Below are 18,136 nucleotides of genomic sequence, written 5' to 3' on the forward strand. Positions count from 1 at the left end.
TCATTTTTGTTTTCATAACCAGCATTTAATTTATCATTGCTCACATTGCTGACCTAGATCCAAGAGAAACCCAGTCTCTTTCCCCAACCCACACCCCACCCCACAAACACCCAAATCATCCACAATCCACCACATGCAAAGGAAATGCCAAGAGTTTCCTTATTACAGTAAACTCTGAACAATGGGAGTCACGGCTGTGTTTAATTCAGGTACACAGATTTCATAAATTTCAAATTTGGAGTGGTTTGTGACCAGCACCTTAGGTGGTCTTATTGAAACACACGTTTCTGAGGGAGTTTGACAGTATAGATGCTTGGAGGATGTACCCTCATGGGGGAATCTAGAAATAGAGGGGGAAGTTACAGATTAAAGAGTTGACCATTTGGGATGGAAATTAGGATGAATTTATGAATCTTTGAAATTCTGTACCTCAGAGAGCTACAAAGAGAGAGACATTCAATGTAGCAAAGACGGAGATAGTCAGACCCTCGAGTAATATGCAAATTAAAGGTTATGGAGAACAGGCAGAAAGTGGAGTTGAGACTAAGATAAGATCAGCCATGCTCTCAATGACACAAAAGGACACAAAAGCCTCTTCCAGCATGCAGGTGGGGGAAGGGCGAGCTTAAAGGCTTCAAGCTGACTTGAGGGCCTTTATTAAAGCTGAATTCTAGCAGCAGAGAGAACAACTGTGAAAAGATCTCGCCAAGGCCATTGAAGAAGCGGTGACGAGATTTCCGGTGGCGGCCATGGAGGAGTAGGTCGCGCATTCGGCAGCTCCCGTCTGGAACGGACTCTTGGACCTTTTTCAGGAGTTTCCACGGACTTTGTGGGGCAGATTGGTGAAGCGAACACTGCCAAAAGGATTCCCTTTCTGTTGTATGGATAGCTGAGACCAGGAGTGGCCAGGTGAAGCGTTTAAGTCCCAACAGACGGAAGCGTGCGGAGCGGGTGCCGAAGCACGGCATGGCGGCCGGTATAGACCAGGGTGCATGGGCGCAGTGGGCACAGGTGCAACAGGAGTTCTTTAGGGGCTGCTTTGCTGACCTGAAAATCATGCTGGCCCCGATGAAGACATCAATAGACCCAATGATCACAACTCAGGCAACACAAGGGAAAGCGATTAAGGAGATGGAGAAAAAGCTATCCAACCATGAGGACAAGTTGGTAGTATTGGCCCTGAAGGTGGAGGCGCAGGATGACCTACATAAGAAGTGGCAGGAGAGGCTGGAGGATCTAGAAAACAGGTCCAGGAGACAGAATTTAAGAATTGTGGGCCTCCCCGAAGGTGTGGAGGGGTTGGATGCAGGAGCATTTGTGTCCAAGATGCTGGAGACGCTGATAGGGACAGGGGTATTCCCTCGACCCTTGGAGCTGGACGGGGCGCACAGAGCCCTCGCAAGGAAGCCCAAGGCGAAAGAACCGCCGAGGGCCATGGTGATGAGATTTCATCGCTTCTCGGACAAGGAATCTGTCTTGTGGGGGGGAGGAGAGAGACCAGCGCCCACTGTGGCGCTTGGATGTGGGACTGTTGGCAGACGAGTTCGCGGCAGCATAGAGATATACCTGGACGCTAACGACAACGGGGAGGTTCGAGTGGGGACGGTCTGGGAGGCGCTGGTCAAGGGAGAGATAATCTCCATTAGGGCCCATCAGGAGAGGAGAGAGCAGAGGGAGAGGGAGAGGCTGGTGGGGGAGATGGTGAGGGTGGACAGGAGGTACGTGGAGGAGCGACTGTTGAGGGAGAGGCGTAGCCTCCAGGCCGAATTCGACCTGTTGACCACCAGGAAGGCGGAGGCGCAGTGGAGGAAGGCCCAGGGGGCAATCTATGAGTATGGGGAAAAGGCAAGCTGGATGCTGGCGCATCAGCTTCGGAAGCGGGACGCAGCTAGGGAGATTGGGGGAGTTAAGGACAGGAGGGGGAGTATGGCGCGAAGTGGGGTTGACATCAATGGGGTCTTCAGGGACTTTTATGAGGAACTGTATTGGTCTGAGTCCCCACAGGAGGAGGGAGGAATGGGCCACTTTCTGGACCAACTGAGGTTCCCGAAGGTGGAGGAGGGACTTGAGGGGGGGGGGGGGGGGGGGGGGGGGGGCCTGCATAGACTTATTTTCACGAGGCTGGTGGAGCAGATGGAGGAGGAGTTCAAGAGGGGGTGTGCGTACGCTGTCATTGCGGGTTGAGGGTGCAGCACGTTGAAGATGACGGTGCTCCCAAGTTACTTGTTCTGTTCCAGTCGTCTAAACTTTATCCGAAGCCTTTTGGATGGGTCAATAGGAGCATAACGGGGTTGATCGGGAAGTGGGACTAGAGGGTGAGAAGAGTATCCTGGAGCGGAGCAGGTGTGGGGTGGGCTGGCGCGGCCCAATCTCTGGATACTACTGGGCCGTATGTGGCAATGGTGCACAAGTGGGGTGCTGGAGGGGGAGGCATGGAAGAGGCTGGAAACGCGTCTTGTGAGGGTACGAGTCTGGAGGCACTGGCAACGGCGCCGCTGCCGCTCCCTCCAACGAGGTATACCACGGAGCCCGGTGGTGGGCGTGCTACCCTGAAATCTGGGGGCAGTGGAGGCGGCACAGGGGGGAGTTGGGGGCCTCGGTGTGGACCCCGATATGGGGAAACCATTGGTTTGTTCCGGGGAGGATAGATGGAGGGTTTACGGGGTGGCACAGGGCAGGGATAAGGAGGTCGTGGATGGGAAGTTCGCGAGCCTGGGTGAGTTGGAGGAGAGGTACGGGCTCCCCCGGGAAACGCCTTTAGGTACCTACAGGTAAGGGCGTTTGTTAGGCAGCAAGTGGTGGGATTTCCGCTGCTGCCGCCACGCACGGTACAGGATAGGGTGCTCTCGGGGTGTGGGTTGGAGAGGGGAAGATTTCGGCAATATACCAGGTGATGCAGGAGGAGGAGGAGGCCTCGGTGGAGGAGCTGAATGGTAAGTGGGAGGAGGAGCTAGGGGAGGTGATCGAGCAGGGGACTTGGGCAGATGCCCTAGGGAGATCAACTCTTCCTCTTCGAGTGAGAGGCTCAGCCTCATACAGTTCAATGTGTTGCATAGGGCACACATGACCGGGACAAGGATGAGCCGTTTTTTTTTGGGGTGAGGACAGGGGCTGGTTTAGCTCACTCGGCTAAATCTGGCTTTTAAAGCAGACCAAGCAGGCCAGCAGCACGGTTCGATTCCCGTACCAGCCTCCCCGGACAGGCGCCGGAATGTGGGGACTAGGGGCTTTTCACAGTAACTTCATTGAAGCCTACTCGTGACAATAAGCGATTTTCATTTTCATTTCATTTCATTTCCAGGTGTGTTAGGTGCTCAGGGAGCCCAGCAAACCACATCCATATGTTCTGGGCATGCCCAGCACTGGAAGAATTTTGGAAGGGCGTAGTGAGGACGGTGTCGAGGGTGGTGGGGTCCAGGGTCAAACCGGGCTGGGGATTCGCAATATTAGGGGTTGCAGAGGAGCCGGGAGTGCAGGAGGCGAAAGAAGCCGGTATTCTGGCCTTTGCGTCCCTGTTAGCCCGGCGGAGGATTCTTCTTCAGTGGAGGGATGCGAAGTCCCCGAACGTTGAGGCCTGGATCAATGACATGGCGGGGTTTATCAAATTGGAAAGGGTGAAATTTGCTTTGAGGGGGTTGGTACAGGGGTTTTTCAAGCGGTGGCAACCATTCCTAGACTTTCTGGCAGAACGGTAGACAACGATCAGTGGCAGCAGCAGCAGCAATCCAGGTGTGAGTGCTTCATTGGGATGTTGTCGGAAGACCGGGTCGCGTGGGGTAATGTCTATTTAATTGTTATTGTATATTCTCTTTTTGCACTATGTTAATGTTCACTCTAGTTTGTTTTGTTATTATGGTTGCTACTGTTTTATTATGAAGAATTCTGCAAAACATTAATAAAAATACTTTTTTTTTTAAATGAATAGCAGGACAAGCTCAAGAGGCTATTTTCCTACTCCTGCTCTTATTTCTTATGTTCAGAGTTGCAACTCCCATGTAATTTTATGGTGTACATTGACAACTATATTGATAAAAAAATTATTTTTAAGTGAATGGAAAACAGTGTTTTAAATTTTGGACTGAAAGACTACATTAGTGCAATAGACAAACTACGAAGTCCCTTTCATCAACATGTAAAATGAGTTTTACTTGCCTGCTAGTTTGCATTTTGCAGCTTGAAAGGACAAGGTGGAAAATCTTGCATCTAACCTGTACAGCCTAGTCTTGTCAACAACCTCATTAAACCCATGATCCACGAAGAACACCTGAAAGAAAGACAGTTGTTGCCAAAAGATTTACAGTGGTTCTAGTTCCACTCATGTTATTTGAAATGCAAACAAAAAGTTCGAAATTGTGAGGTGACAAGAGTAATAGAGAAAACTTTTCAAATTCTGGAAATACACAGATCAGTGACTGGAATGAGAAAAACAACATTTTGGCCCAATGACCTTTTATAGTAGTGAGCTTAGTTGTTTTCAGGTCATAATCCCATTAATTCCCTCCGTTATTTATTGGTGTTGATTCTCCTTAACAACCACCTATTTCCCCCCATACTGAAATGGTTAGATTTTAAAAGTATACAACGGAATGTATTTTTTCCTTGCAGATACTGACTGAACTGGTGTGTATTTTCTGTTTTACTTTAGGCATAGATACTGACCCATATTTCACAACTGGCTTCCTTATTATTCTTACATTATGTGTACTCATGAGAGAATCCACCAGGCCAAGGCAATTGGAAATGGCCATGCTGTTACAACGGAATAAATCAGACTAGCAGTTTCTCAGAATTTTATACATAGCTCCCGAATAGAATTTTTTGATGTGCTCCTTTCTCATTGCAACTCCTACAGCCTATTTATTTGCTGTGTGCATATTGTAGTATGAGGGTCTGGCGCATACAGGGTTCATGTAGGACTGAGTACAGTACCACCCAAACAGTGATATAAAAGAGCAGATGACCAGCACCCCAAAAGCTTTGTGTACCAGCTAGCAAATGACCATTCCGAGCCTGTACTCTTTACTGTATATTTATAAATAGTTCCAAGAATCAATAAAGACTTTCAGTTAATCTACATGTGACCATAAGGACCTCTTCAGACCTACCGAATTGTAACCAGCACCCTACAACATGGTGACAGCTTGTGGAAAAACCCAAGACAGTGCACAAAATGCAGAGAAAAACTAAAATACTGGTCGACTGAGGGAAAAATTCAGCCGACGCTACCCATGACGCCCTTTTTGGGGCAGCAAGCTTAAAGCTTCCAGTGAAAGGCACCGTGCCGGCGAAAGCGAGATACAAGATAAAACAATCTGTGAGACCCTCTTTGTGATCCACAACTAGGACTGTTCATGACTAAGCTTCTGTGTTGACCGTAACCTGTTACAGAAGACTGATAAGGTCAGCCAGCAAGGGTCTGGCTCCAAATACCAATGTGAGTTCCCAAACTCTTCATGGGGGTGGGGTGACTGAAAAACACATATAGAATCACAGAGAGGGGATACTAAACCGGTGTGACGATTCAAACTAGGGTATAATTCCTCACCCACTCATGAAGCAGGTGTAGCAGCAGCTGGACAAGATGGCATGCATGGGAGTCATCTTCCCAGTCACACAACCAACTGCATTGTCTTCAGGATGGACCCAGTCCCAAAACTGAATGAGTCCATTCGTAGCTATGTCATCCTGACACAGCTCAAAACTGTAGCCAACCTACGTTCTACGTGAATTAAAGTCTCTAGATGATGCAAACAGCAGCTTTTGGCAACTCCTTGACAAAGTGGCCAGTTGCTGACAACATTTAATAAACCTTTGTGAGAATCTGCCTTAACTGTCTGCCACTTGGAATCATGTCAGCATTGAAAATATTCCAACGTACAAAGTCAGCCGTTTTACAGGGCCTCAAGGAGAAGTCCATGGTACAACGGTGGGTGAACATAACGATAGACTCACTGAAATCTTAAAGAATGTGCAGGAAGCAGGGCTAATGCTCAATCACAATCACGGGATTTTCAAAACATCAATTTGATTCCCGGGCCACATCATCAGCAATAAAGGCATTAAGACCGATCCACAAAAAAACCAAGGCTATCACGGAGTTCCAGACCTTCAGCAATTCTTGGAGTTGGGTGAACCAGCTGGCAAACCTTTTACTGAATTTGGTACAGATCACAGAACTCTTGAGGCATCTACTTAAGAAAGACCAAGCACAGCATTGGGGCTCATATCAAGAGCAAGCTTTGACTTGAATCAAGGCAATGCTGCTCTCCACTAATATTCTGGCCCACTATCACCCAGTCCAATGCATCACCATTACAGTAGATGATTCATCCACTGTTCCAGGAACAACTGGATGGAAGTCACCAACCTGTGTACTATGCTTCCAGAGGGCTGTCAGACACAAAGACAAGGTACGCCGTCATAGAAGGAATCCTCGCAGTCATGTGGGCTTGCAAAAGGTTTTCAGATTATATCAGCCTCAAGGTCACAATTGAAAAAAGCCACAAGCCTCCTTACTGACAAGAACGAACCAACAAAGATGCCTCCTAGAATTCAGAGAATTTTCCTGTGCTTCACAAGGTTTGACACTGAGACGTTCAAGTCCAAGGCAAAACCAGATAACAGCAGACGCTTTCCAGGGCCACGGTTGGATTCCGACAAAACAGGACATCAATCTCATTGAAGAGATGGAAGCATACTCCAAATTGATGAGCAGACACCTGCCAGCAACCGCAAATAAATTCTAACAGATCTGGGAGAAACAAATGTGTGATGGAGTGCCCGCGTCTGCAAATACGGAGAACAAGGTGGCCTCAGCAGAGATCAAACAGAGGGACATAGATAAGCTGCAGAGCTGGGCTGACAGGTGGCAAATGGAGTTTAATGCAGAAAAGTGTGAGGTGATTCATTTTGGAAGGAATAACAGGAAGACAGAGTACTGAGCTAATGGTAAGATTCTTGGTAGTGTGAATGAGCAGAGAGATCTCGGTGTCCATGTCCATAGACACCTGAAAGTTGCCACCCAGGTTGAGAGGGTTGTTAAGAAGGCGTACGGTGTGTTAGCTTTTATTGGTAGAGGAATTGAGTTTCGGAGCCATGAGGTCATGTTGCAGTTGTACAAAACTCTGGTGCGGCCGCATTTGGAGTATTGTGTGCAGTTCTGGTCGCCACATTAAAGGAAGGATGTGGAAGCATTGGAAAGGGTACAGAGGAAATTTACAAGAATGTTGCCTGGTATGGAGGGAAGATCATATGAGGAAAGGCTGAAGGACTTGAGGCTGTTTTCGTTAGAGAGAAGAAGGTTAAGAGGTGACTTAATTGAGGCATACAAGATGATCAGAGGATTAGATAGGGTGGACATTGAGAGCCTTTTTCCTCGGATGGTGATGTCTAGCACGAGGTGACATAGCTATAAATTGAGGGGAGACAGATATAGGACAGATGTCAGAGGTAGGTTCTTTACTCAGAGAGTAGTAAGGGCATGGAATGCCCTGCCTGCAACAGTAGTGGACTGCCAACACTAAACGCATTCAAATGGTCATTGGATAGGCATATGGACGATAAGGGAATAGTGTAGATGGGCTTTAGAGGGGTATCACAGGTCGTCGCAACATCGAGGGCCAAAGGGCCTGTACTGCGCTGTAATGTTCTATGTTCTAAAAGACCCACCCACCCAATCAGTTCCATGAAAAACAGCAACACCCTGGCCACCCCTGATGGGAGTCAGAGATTTGGGTCTGGAGCAATCCAGCCTGGGTTCCAGAACACAGTTTAAGTCACCATTCAAATGTTACTTGCTATTGAACAGTCCAAGCCTGAATACAGTCCAGTGCATATGCGCACAGGCTGCTTCAGTATCGGAATTGTAAAATGTGCTGAACACTGTGCAATCATCAGCAAAAATCTCCATTTGTAACCTTAGGATGGAGGAAAAGAGGCCATTGATGAAGAGCTGATTAGTTGATTACAGTTGGACATAGAACACTTGAGGAACTCTGCCGTGATGTAAAGCAAGTGGCTGGCCTCCAACCATAACCATTTTCCTTTTTATGTCCAATCAGTGGAGAGTTTCTGCAATTCCCAATGCCTTCAATTTTCCTAGGGGTTATTAATGCCACACTTGGTCAAATGCTGCCTTGATGCCAAGAACAGTCTCTCTCACCTCATGTTCATCACTATTTTTGTCCATGTTTGGACCTAGGCTGTAATGAATTCAGATACTAGGTGGCCCTGACCAGAACCCAAACTGAGCATTCTTAAGCAGGCTATTGCTATGAAAGTGTCACTTGATAGTGCTATGGACAACATCTTCCATCATTTTAACCGATGATGGAGAGTAGACTGATGGAGCAATAATTGGCCGTATTGAATTTGTCCTGCTTTCTATTGACAGGACATATCTGGGTAATTTTCCATATTGTTAGGTAGATGGCAATTGTAGCCGCACTGAAACATCTTGGCTAGGGACTCGGCTGGAAGCAAAGGTTTTCAGAATTACAGCCGAGATGTGGTTAGGGTTTTGCTCTATCCAGTGCCTTCAGCCATTTCTCAATATCATGGTGTTACTCAAATTGGCTGAAGATTTGCATCTGTAATGCTGGGGACCCCAGGAAGAGGCAGTGTTGGATCATCCACTCGGCACTTCTGGCTGGTGGTGGTTGCAAACGGTTCAGCCTTGTCTTTTGCACTGATATGCTGGGCTTCCTCGTCATGGAGAATGGGAATATTTGAGGAGCTTCTCCTTCTTGTTAATTGTTTAATTGCCTACCACATGAGGTAGGATTGCAGAGCTTTGATGTGATCTGTTAATTGTGGGATGCTTAGCTTTGTGCAGCATGCTGCTTCCGCTCTTCAGCATGTATGTAGTCCTGTGTTGTAGCTTCACGAACTTGACATCTAATTTTAAGGTGCGCCTGGTACTATTATTGCGGCATGCTCGCTACACTCCTCACTGAACCAAAGTTGATATCCTGGCTTGATCGTAGAGTGAAGGTTATGCCATGTCATAAGGTTCAGATTGTGGTTGAATACAATTCTGCTGCTCATGATAGCCCCGCCCACGCCTCATGATGCCCAGTTTTGAGCTGCCAGATCTGTTCTGTATCTATCTCATTTACCAAGGTGGCAGTCCCGCACAACACAATGGATGATATCCTCAGTGTGAAGACCGGGCTTCATCTCCACAAGGACTTTGTGGTGGTAAGTCAGACCAACAGTCATGGACAGGTGCATTTGCAATGGGTGAATTGGGGAGAGTGTAGTCAACTATGTTTTTTCTCATTTGCTGGTTGGATCACCAATTGCCACAGGTCCAATCTAGCAAAAACATCTTCACAGACTCGGCCAATTTGAGCAAATAGTGGTGCTACTGAGCCACATCAGCTGATGGACATTGAGGTCTCCTATTTGGAGTACATTGCACCCTTGCTACTCTCAATGCTTTTCCAAATGGTGTTCCACATCGAAGTGTACTGATTCATCAGCTGAGAGGTAGTGGCGGGTGGTAAAGAGCAGGTTTCCTTGCCGATGTCTGACATAATGCCATGAGACTACATGGGGTTCGGGGTCATTGTTGAGGACGCGTAGGACACTGCCTCGTGACTGTATATTACTATGGCATCACCTCTGATGGATCTGTCCTGCTAGTGGAACAGAACATATCCAGAGATGGTGATCGAGGTTGTGTGGGACACTGACCGATAGCTATGAATTGATGAATATGGCATTTAGAACATAGAACAGTACAGCACAGAACAGGCCCTTCGGCCCTCAATGTTGTGCCGAGCAATGATCACCCTACTCAAACCCACGTTTCCAACCTATACCCGTAACCCAACAACCCCCCCCCCTTAACCTTACTTTTTAGGACACTACGGGCAATTTAGCATGGCCAATCCACCTAACCCGCACATCTTTGGACTGTGGGAGGAAACCGGAGCACCCGGAGGAAACCCACACACACGCGGGGAGGACGTGCAGACTCCGCACAGAGTGACCCAGCCTGGAATCGAACCTGGGACCCTGGAGCTGTGAAGCATTTATGCTAACCACCATGCTACCGTGCTGCCCATTCCTGAATATGTTGGGTTGCTGCATGACTCACCTGTGGAACAGCCCTCCCAATTTTGGTACAAGCCCCCAGGTGCTAGTATTGACCCTTAGAGGGTCAATTTGCAAAGTGTGCCATTATCGTTTCCAATGCCTGGTAGTCCATCTGCTTTTACCCCTTTTCGACTTTCCTGTGGTTTGATACTACTGAGTGACATACTAGGCCATTTCGGAGGGCAGTTTTAAAAAAAACATTTGTAAACCATCATGTCAACTTGTTAAGTCAGTGGTTTGATCATGACTAGTCTCCAATCTCAACTTTCCTGTCTTACCCTCATCTCCTTCGATTCATTATGTCCAAAAAATGATTAATCTCTGACTTGAATACATTCAACGACTGTGCATCCACAGCTTTCTTCTGAAGGTGCACACCGCTGAGTGGAGAAATTTCTCATCTCAGTCTCAAACAGCCACACCCTTAACCTGAAACCATGTCTTCAAGTTCAACTTTTCAGCCAAGGAAACGGCCTTCTCAGAACTACCCGATCAAGCCCTCGAAGAATTGTGATTTTCAGTGCCGTCATTTCTCATTTTTCTAAACGGGAACATCTGTTCATTATACAGGTTGAGCATCCCTTATACGAAAAATTCCAAAATCCGCACTTTCTTGAGTGTGCTGTACGTGTGCAGTTCCCAGTGGGCACCGCACATGTGCAGCTCCCAACATGTTCAAGCACAGTTCCCAACATGTGCTGCACAAGTGCAGTTCCCAACTGATGGAACCATCAATTCACCAGACACGTGTTTCCGATGTGAATCTAGGCTTTAATCGACTTACTTCAGAGCCAGCCTGTTACCTGTCGATGAACTCGTAGTGACCCAGGCTGACTCTGGACACGGGTATTTATGCAGCTGCCCTAGGGGGAGGAGTCGTGGGCGGAACCAAGGGTGGAGCCCAGTACAAGTTCCTAAGTGCTCCCAGCGCTACTCCCCCTAGTGGTAGGACAGCGCTACTGCGCTTACAAAGACAGTGTGAATTACATATATACATCTATATTACATTCACCACACCAACGTGGGCGCACAAGCGCAGTTCCCAATGTGCGCCGCACAAGCGCAGTTCCCAACATGCGCCGCACAAGCGCAGTTCCCAACGTGTGTCGCACAAGCGCAGTTCCCAATGTGTGCCGCACAAGTGCAGTTCCCAACGTGCGCCGCACAAGCGCAGTTCCCAACGTGCGCCGCACAAGCGCAGTTCCCAACATGGGGCACACAAGCGCAGTTCCCAACGTGGGGCGTACAAGCGCAGTTCCCAACGTGGGGTGCACAAGCGCAGTTCCCAACGTGGGGCGCACAAGTGCAATTCCCAACATGGTGCGCACAAGTGCAATTCCCAACATGGTGCGCACAAGTGCAATTCCCAACATGGTGCGCACAAGTGCAGTTCACAATGTGCGCCGCACATGCACAGTTCCCAACATACCGCACATGCACAGTTCCCAATGTGAACCGCACCTGCGCAGTCTATTCTAAAATCCAAAAAATTCCAAATTCTGATTCACACTTGGCCCCAAGCATTTCGGATAAGGGATTTTCAACCTCAATCTCTCATTGAGAAAACCCTTTCATCCCAAATGTCAATCTATTTAATCTCATTGCACCCTCTCTAATGCAAGGATATCTTTCCTTGGGTAAGGAGACTAAAACTGTGCAAAAGCTCCAGTGTGGTCTCATTGAGCCTGATAATTGCAGCAAAACTCTTTATTCTGGTACTCCAACCGCCTTGCAATGAAAACTAACACACCAACTGCCTAGATAATTGGTTCCTGCACCTACCTGCATGTTAACTCAATATGTCTTTAGATATGGAGACAGAAAATATTGACTATATATAATATAGAAAATTTCCCTTTCCCTAATTTTGCAATAGCAAAATAGAAGATATGCCATGACATTGCTGATTGCACAGCAAAGCATATGTTGCTTTTCAACAGGAGTATTGTTTCACAAAACATATAATGTATTCTCAAACTGACTTATTTTTAAAAAAGGAAAAGGTTTTTTCTGTCTACTTATCAAATCGATCTTAGTGTTTTAATATTTGCCAGTGCATCCTTGCTTTCCTGTATATGGCATTTTATTTTCTCACCTTTGGTTAGGGTCTGATGTCTGTCATGAAACAATGCTCCTATTCCAGTGACAACTAGGGTGCCATGTACCTCGTTGAGCAGTTAGTTGCATTAAAACAATGGCAAAGGTCAATGTTCGCTTTGACTTCTGCTTATTGTGCATGGACTTATTGCATTGCACAGTCCCTTTAAATACTGCCTGTATTTTCTCTGCATGACAATGCCAGACTGCTCCATGGCCACACTGTTTCATAGCTTGGAGAGAACATTAGTGATTACAACTTCCAACTGGCTCCACCACCACCCTACCACTGTTTGACAGCATGATTCCTGCGTTCAGCATTTAAAACATCTGCTGGGCCCATCTTCCCCTTTAAACATTTAATAAAAACACTAGTCTCCCCAATTGGAAAGTACAGAAGGTATTGGGACTTCAATAAACTGTTCATATGGAAAATCCATAATGTTTCAGAGATTACTGTTCGCCCAAACATAATTGTCTGTACCTTGGCTTTTGTTGCTTCCACTGAAACAATCTGTGCTCTTAACCAGGAGTCCTCTTCAGCACTGACAGCCACAAGCTGTCCAACACTTTGTGAACTCAATGGCTTCAGCTCACCAGTGTAAGTGTAGTACTCCTTCATTGCATCTTCCATTTGTTCAAGTGCACCAGAATATTCTGGTCCAATGTATCTGGAAGGGAAAGTTCAATGCATTTCAGTTGTAAATTATTTTAAGATTTTTCTTCTATATCTATTCCGTTAAAAAATAAGTACTTCAAAGCAGCTTTCATAAGTTTCAGATACAAGCTGTGCAATTACAAAATGTGAAAATTTGATATATTCAGAGCTTACAGTATGGTTTAAAACAGTCTGATTTACAAAAATGTTTTGCAATAAATACATGACAATCGTAAACACTGGCAATGTTTTGAGTCTCAAAGTCCACTGTTATTAATAATAGCATTATATGGATTTGATCATTCTTGTACTCGGATTACACAAGTCACTGTTAAAGAATGAAATGTTTTGCACACTCAATGTCCATTTTAAGAATGTCCACATTAGTACCACACACTGCATTCAAAATATAGAGCTGTCTTATACTGTGGCAGCTACACTAGTATTTTATATTTTCCCTCATCAGGAGTCTGTGTGGTTATCTGAACATTGCAATGGTTCTGTGCCACAGATCCACATCCAATTGAAGGTATTTTGTTCATTTGGCTTCAAAGCAAAGAGGCTTTCATCGCTCGTTTGGACTGGATTCATCCAGTCCCACAGAGGGGAGTGTTGTTAACACATTGTGGAGCTCAGTTCCAGGGAAAATGTGTTAAGTTTAGATCCGTTATGAGAAACTCTGATGTAGATTCAGCATAGAATTTAAAATAGCGTATTCCTAACATTTTGCAATGTTTGACTGAAATCTGGTCAAGCATTAGAGAATCACATTGGAAATTTGCTGGCACTAAACAAAGAGAAGGTAAGCAAGAATTTTAAAAATTGTTTATTGAGATTTTACATTTTTCAAACAAATTTACACAACAAAGTTATAAAATAGTACAGCACCCAAAGCAAAAAAGTCAACTTAACCCACATGAGCACAGTATAGATTAGAAGAATGGCATGACAATTGGCTTAATACCATCATGAAATGATCCAATCCAGCCTTCTCTTTCCGGATTCCAGATCACCTGCACCCACCTAGGAGCAAGGGACTGATTTGCCATACCCACCCTTGCAAAAACAAAAGAATATTCACAGAAACCCCAGATCTACAGGCATATTGCACAACGCAACAACAACAAAAAACAAACCCAGGCCCGAGGGAGAACCACAGTTGTAACGAAAGGAGAGGAAGAGAGGATCAGCAACAGTGTTTTTAGACTGTGGTCAGGCCCATCAAGCCTCCAAACGCAGAAAAGAAAGGGACGAAGAATTTAAAAAAAGACCTACCCTGCTATCCCACCAGATGACAGTAAACAAGAGGGGGACCCACCTCCCGAAGGGGAATCACAGGATATTCACCAAGGCACAGAACCCGACCCATCCCCCAACCCCGTGCACCAAAGGCAAAGGAAATAAAACCCAGCACCCCCAGGAAACCCCTCCCAACACCCAGAGGGACATCCCCAAGCCCCCGGGATAACCATAGCCACAGTACCGGGCCTAGCCTAGCCCAGCATCAACCGACACAAAAATCTATTACTCTCAGGGTTTCTAGGATACCTCCCAAAAAAGTAAACCCATACCCCAGTTGAGTCATTCCTTTCCAGCCCCAGCCAGAGCAATGCACCATAAAAGGATGTTTTTCAGTCACGGGCAAGGAGGGAAGGGCTCCTGTCCGAGAAGATGAATAATCAAGACACCCAATAATTAGGCACTCTGGGTCAGAGGGCCAACACTCTCCTCCCCAGCACAAACATAGGACCAAAACACACACACCCACACACACAGAGATCAGGTTAAGAAAGCCAACCGCATGAAGAAGACAAGAGAGGGAACACCCAGCCTTGCTCAAAGCGACCATCGTCTTAAATAGGATATCCAGAGCAACCTCCCACCTCAACTGCCTGACCACCACAGAAGCCCAGGGGAGGAACACGAAGGGAGAACCAAACAAGGGGAAAGAAAAACTCAGGCTCAAGCAGGAAACAGAAGGGACCCATTCCTCTCCAGGATACGAACTCTGCCCAGGCCAAAGAAGGATGAAGTCACAGATTCCTAACTCAAAGAATCTACAAATTCAAAAGAAAAAACAGAAACGGATGAGCTTTCACTGAAGGAGGGGGGGTTATGCTCAACCTCAGTGAGGATCGAACAAAACCCTACCAACCACAGCCACCCAACCTTCACACACCCAGATCCACTCTGTTAGGAAATGCCTGTGAACATGGGGAGAAGACAAAATTTACAGAGGACAGGAGGTCAGTGAATTTATGGGGTGGGGACGGTAAGGAGCAGAAATGAAGACTGATATCACTGAAGAGGAGTGCAGAGGCCAAGTGAGGTAGGATGCCATGAGAAAAGCGGGTGAGATTTTGGAAGGACAAGAGTAGAAACTATCTTGTATTTATGTAGTAAAATATTCCAAGGGATCAAGAGCTGGAAGAGATTAAAGAGATAGAGAGGGATCCCTATAACTAGATTTCAACAGACGATGAGGTTTTGTTAAAATTCAAAGCATTGGCAGACTGCAAGCCAATACAGGTCAGCAAGCAAAGGGGTAATGAGCGAATGGGCTGAGTGCAAGTCAGAGTTAGGGCAAAGCTTTGGTTACAGCTTAAATTTAGAGGGTGCAAAGTTGGATGCCAGGCAGGAATGCCAAAGCACTGGAATAGCATAATTTAGAGGCAACCAAGACATGGATCAGGGCCTTCACAGGGGTAAGAGAGGAACAATGTAAGAATAAGCTTAACGCTTGAAAACAATTGATCTCAATTCTAGCAGCTATAGCATTAGAGAAAAACAACTGGCCATAATTCCCATCCCACACCTAAGCAATAGTCAGTACCTCCAGCTGCAGTGCACGTATTGTCAGAATTGGATTCAGTTGGAGGGAAGGCAGGTTGCAAGGAGGAGGTAAACAATTTACAGAGAGATATTGACAAGTTAAGGGAGTGGGCAGAAAATGGGCAAAGAGAATGCAATGTGGGAAAATGCGAGATGTTCATTTTGGAACAAAGAATGAGAATGCGGATTATTATTTAAATGGTGACTGCAGAAAGCTGCAGCACAAAGGGAGTTGGGAGTCCTTGTTCATGAAACCCAGAAAGTTAACATTCAGGTCCAGGAGGTAATAGGGAAGGCAAAAGGATTGCTGGCTTTTATTTCAAAGGAGCTAGAGTATAAAAATAAAGAGGTGTTGCTGCAAGGTATTACTGAGGCCACATTTAGAATACTGTGTACAGTTTTGGTCCCTGTATTTTAAGGAAAGATCCTTTGAGGTAGTACAGAGGAGGTTTACTTGGATGATCCTGGGTATGGAGGGACTGCCATATGAGGAAAGACTGAACAGGCTGGGGCTGTACTCCTTGGAATTCAGAAGAAGAAATGGTACGTATGGAACATAAAAGAATCTTTGGGACAGACAGGGTAAAAAATATTGGGATGATGTTTTCACTCATGGGAGAGTGTAGGACTAGAGGGCATAGTCGTAGAATAAGGGGGTGCTCGTTTAAGACGGAGTTGAGGAAGAATTGATCCGAAAGAGGGCTGAACCTTTGGAATTATTTACCCAAGAAGCCGTGGAGGCCAAGTCCTTGAACATTTTCAAGGCCCCGAGTTCTCGACCTTGCCCCTCGCCTGAGGTGTGGTGAACCTCAGTTTAAATCACCACCAGTCAGCTCTCCCTCACAAAAGGGGAAAGCAACCTATGGTCATCTGAGAGTATGGCAACTTTACCGTTACCTAATATATCTCACCAGGGCTTTTAAAAAAATTAATTTAGAGTACCCAATTAATTTTTTCCAATTAAGGGCAATATAGCATGGCCAATCCACCTACCCTGCACATTTTTGGGCTGTGAAGGCAAAACCCACGCAAACAAGGGGAGAATGGGCAAACTCCATACGGACAGTGACCCAGGGCCAGGATTGAACTTGGGACCTCAGCGCCGTCAGGCAGAAGTGCTTACCACTGCACCACCGTGCTACCCACCAGGGCTTCCTGAATACCCATACAACCATGCTCCAGCAAAGAGAGAACATTTTCATGAGATACGAAAAGATGGCGATTGGAAGAGGAAAAAGGGAGGATGGGTTCCATTAGAACATAAGAAATAAGAGCAGGATAAGAACATATGGCCTGTTGAGCCTGCTCCACCATTCAATAGGATCATGGCTGAACTTGAGCTTCAACTCCACTTACCCACCTGTTCCAATATCTCTTCATTCCGAGACACCAAAATCTGGTCCATCTCAGCCTTAATTATATTCAAAGTTGTTGCACCCACAACCCTTTGGGGTACAGAATTCCGTAGATTCACAACACTCTAAGTGAAGAAATCCGTCCTCTTCTCAGTCCTAAATGATTGTCTCCTTATCCTGAAACGGTGTCCCATTGTTTTAGATTCCTCAGCCAGGGAAAGCAATCACGTAACTATGCTATCCAGCACATTCATGATTTTGAATATTTCAATGAGATTGCCTCTCATTTTTCTAAACGCCAGAGAATTGAGTTGCAATTTACTTAGCTTTGCATCATAGGACAACCCTGCCATCAGAAGGGACCAACCGAGTGAACATTTGCCATATTGCCTCCAATGCAAGTATATCTTTCCTTAAATATGGGGTACAAAACTGCACCAGTATTCCAAGTGCAGTCGCACATGAGCCCCATAACAACTGTTGCAAGGCTTCTTTAATCTTTGTACTCCAATTCCCTTGCAATAAAGACATACATGCAATTTACTTTTCTAATTGCTTGTTGCACCTGCATGCTAACTTTGTGTTCCCAAGTCTGTCTGAACATCAATATTTGCAAGTTTCATGCCTTTTAAAAAATACAGTTTTTCGGACTTCCGGTTGCGGTGATGCGGAGCTAAGCCACACGTTCGGTAGCACCCGCTATTTTTGGACTTTCGGGCTCTTTTAAGGGCCCGCAGCGGCGCTGGTTCGACTTTTCCCCGGGTGGGTACACATCCACTGTGCTCAGCTGCCGGTGGATGGACTGGACCAGGAGCGGGGCGGTCAGAAAATCGACTTTGAAGCAGAGAAAGGTGCGAGAAAGGAAAAAAAAGATGGCGGCGAGCAGGGAATCAGCAGCGTGGCTGCAGTGCGCGCGTGAGCAGCAGGAGCTTCTTCAGCGCTCCTTCAGGGAGCTGAAAGCTGAGATCCTGGAGCCGTTTAAGGCCTCGCTGGACAAGCTCATGGCAACTCAGACGGCTCAGGCTGCGGAGATCCAGGAGCTACAGCAAAAGACCTCGGAGAGCGAGGACGAGCTCCTGGGCCTGGCAGTGAA

The 18,136-nt window shown here is 46.4% G+C and overlaps 1 protein-coding gene across 4 annotated transcripts in view; it reads right to left on the bottom strand.

Annotated features, from left to right (window-relative positions):
- LOC119970262 (tudor domain-containing protein 7-like) overlaps nt 1-18,136 on the bottom strand; it is a 210,945-nt gene that overhangs the window by 60,078 nt on the left and 132,731 nt on the right. For all 4 annotated transcript variants that reach the window (XM_038804596.1, XM_038804593.1, XM_038804594.1 and 1 more), the window contains exons 8-9: nt 12,683-12,869; nt 4,153-4,264 (exon numbers count right to left, since the gene is read on the bottom strand). In XM_038804596.1, coding sequence (XP_038660524.1) covers nt 4,153-4,264; nt 12,683-12,869 — 299 coding nt within the window. The remainder of the gene's footprint in view (nt 1-4,152; nt 4,265-12,682; nt 12,870-18,136) is intronic.

The sequence above is a fragment of the Scyliorhinus canicula genome, chromosome 8 (genome assembly GCF_902713615.1).
Source record: "Scyliorhinus canicula chromosome 8, sScyCan1.1, whole genome shotgun sequence".
In the NCBI taxonomy this organism is placed as follows: Eukaryota; Metazoa; Chordata; class Chondrichthyes; order Carcharhiniformes; family Scyliorhinidae; genus Scyliorhinus; species Scyliorhinus canicula.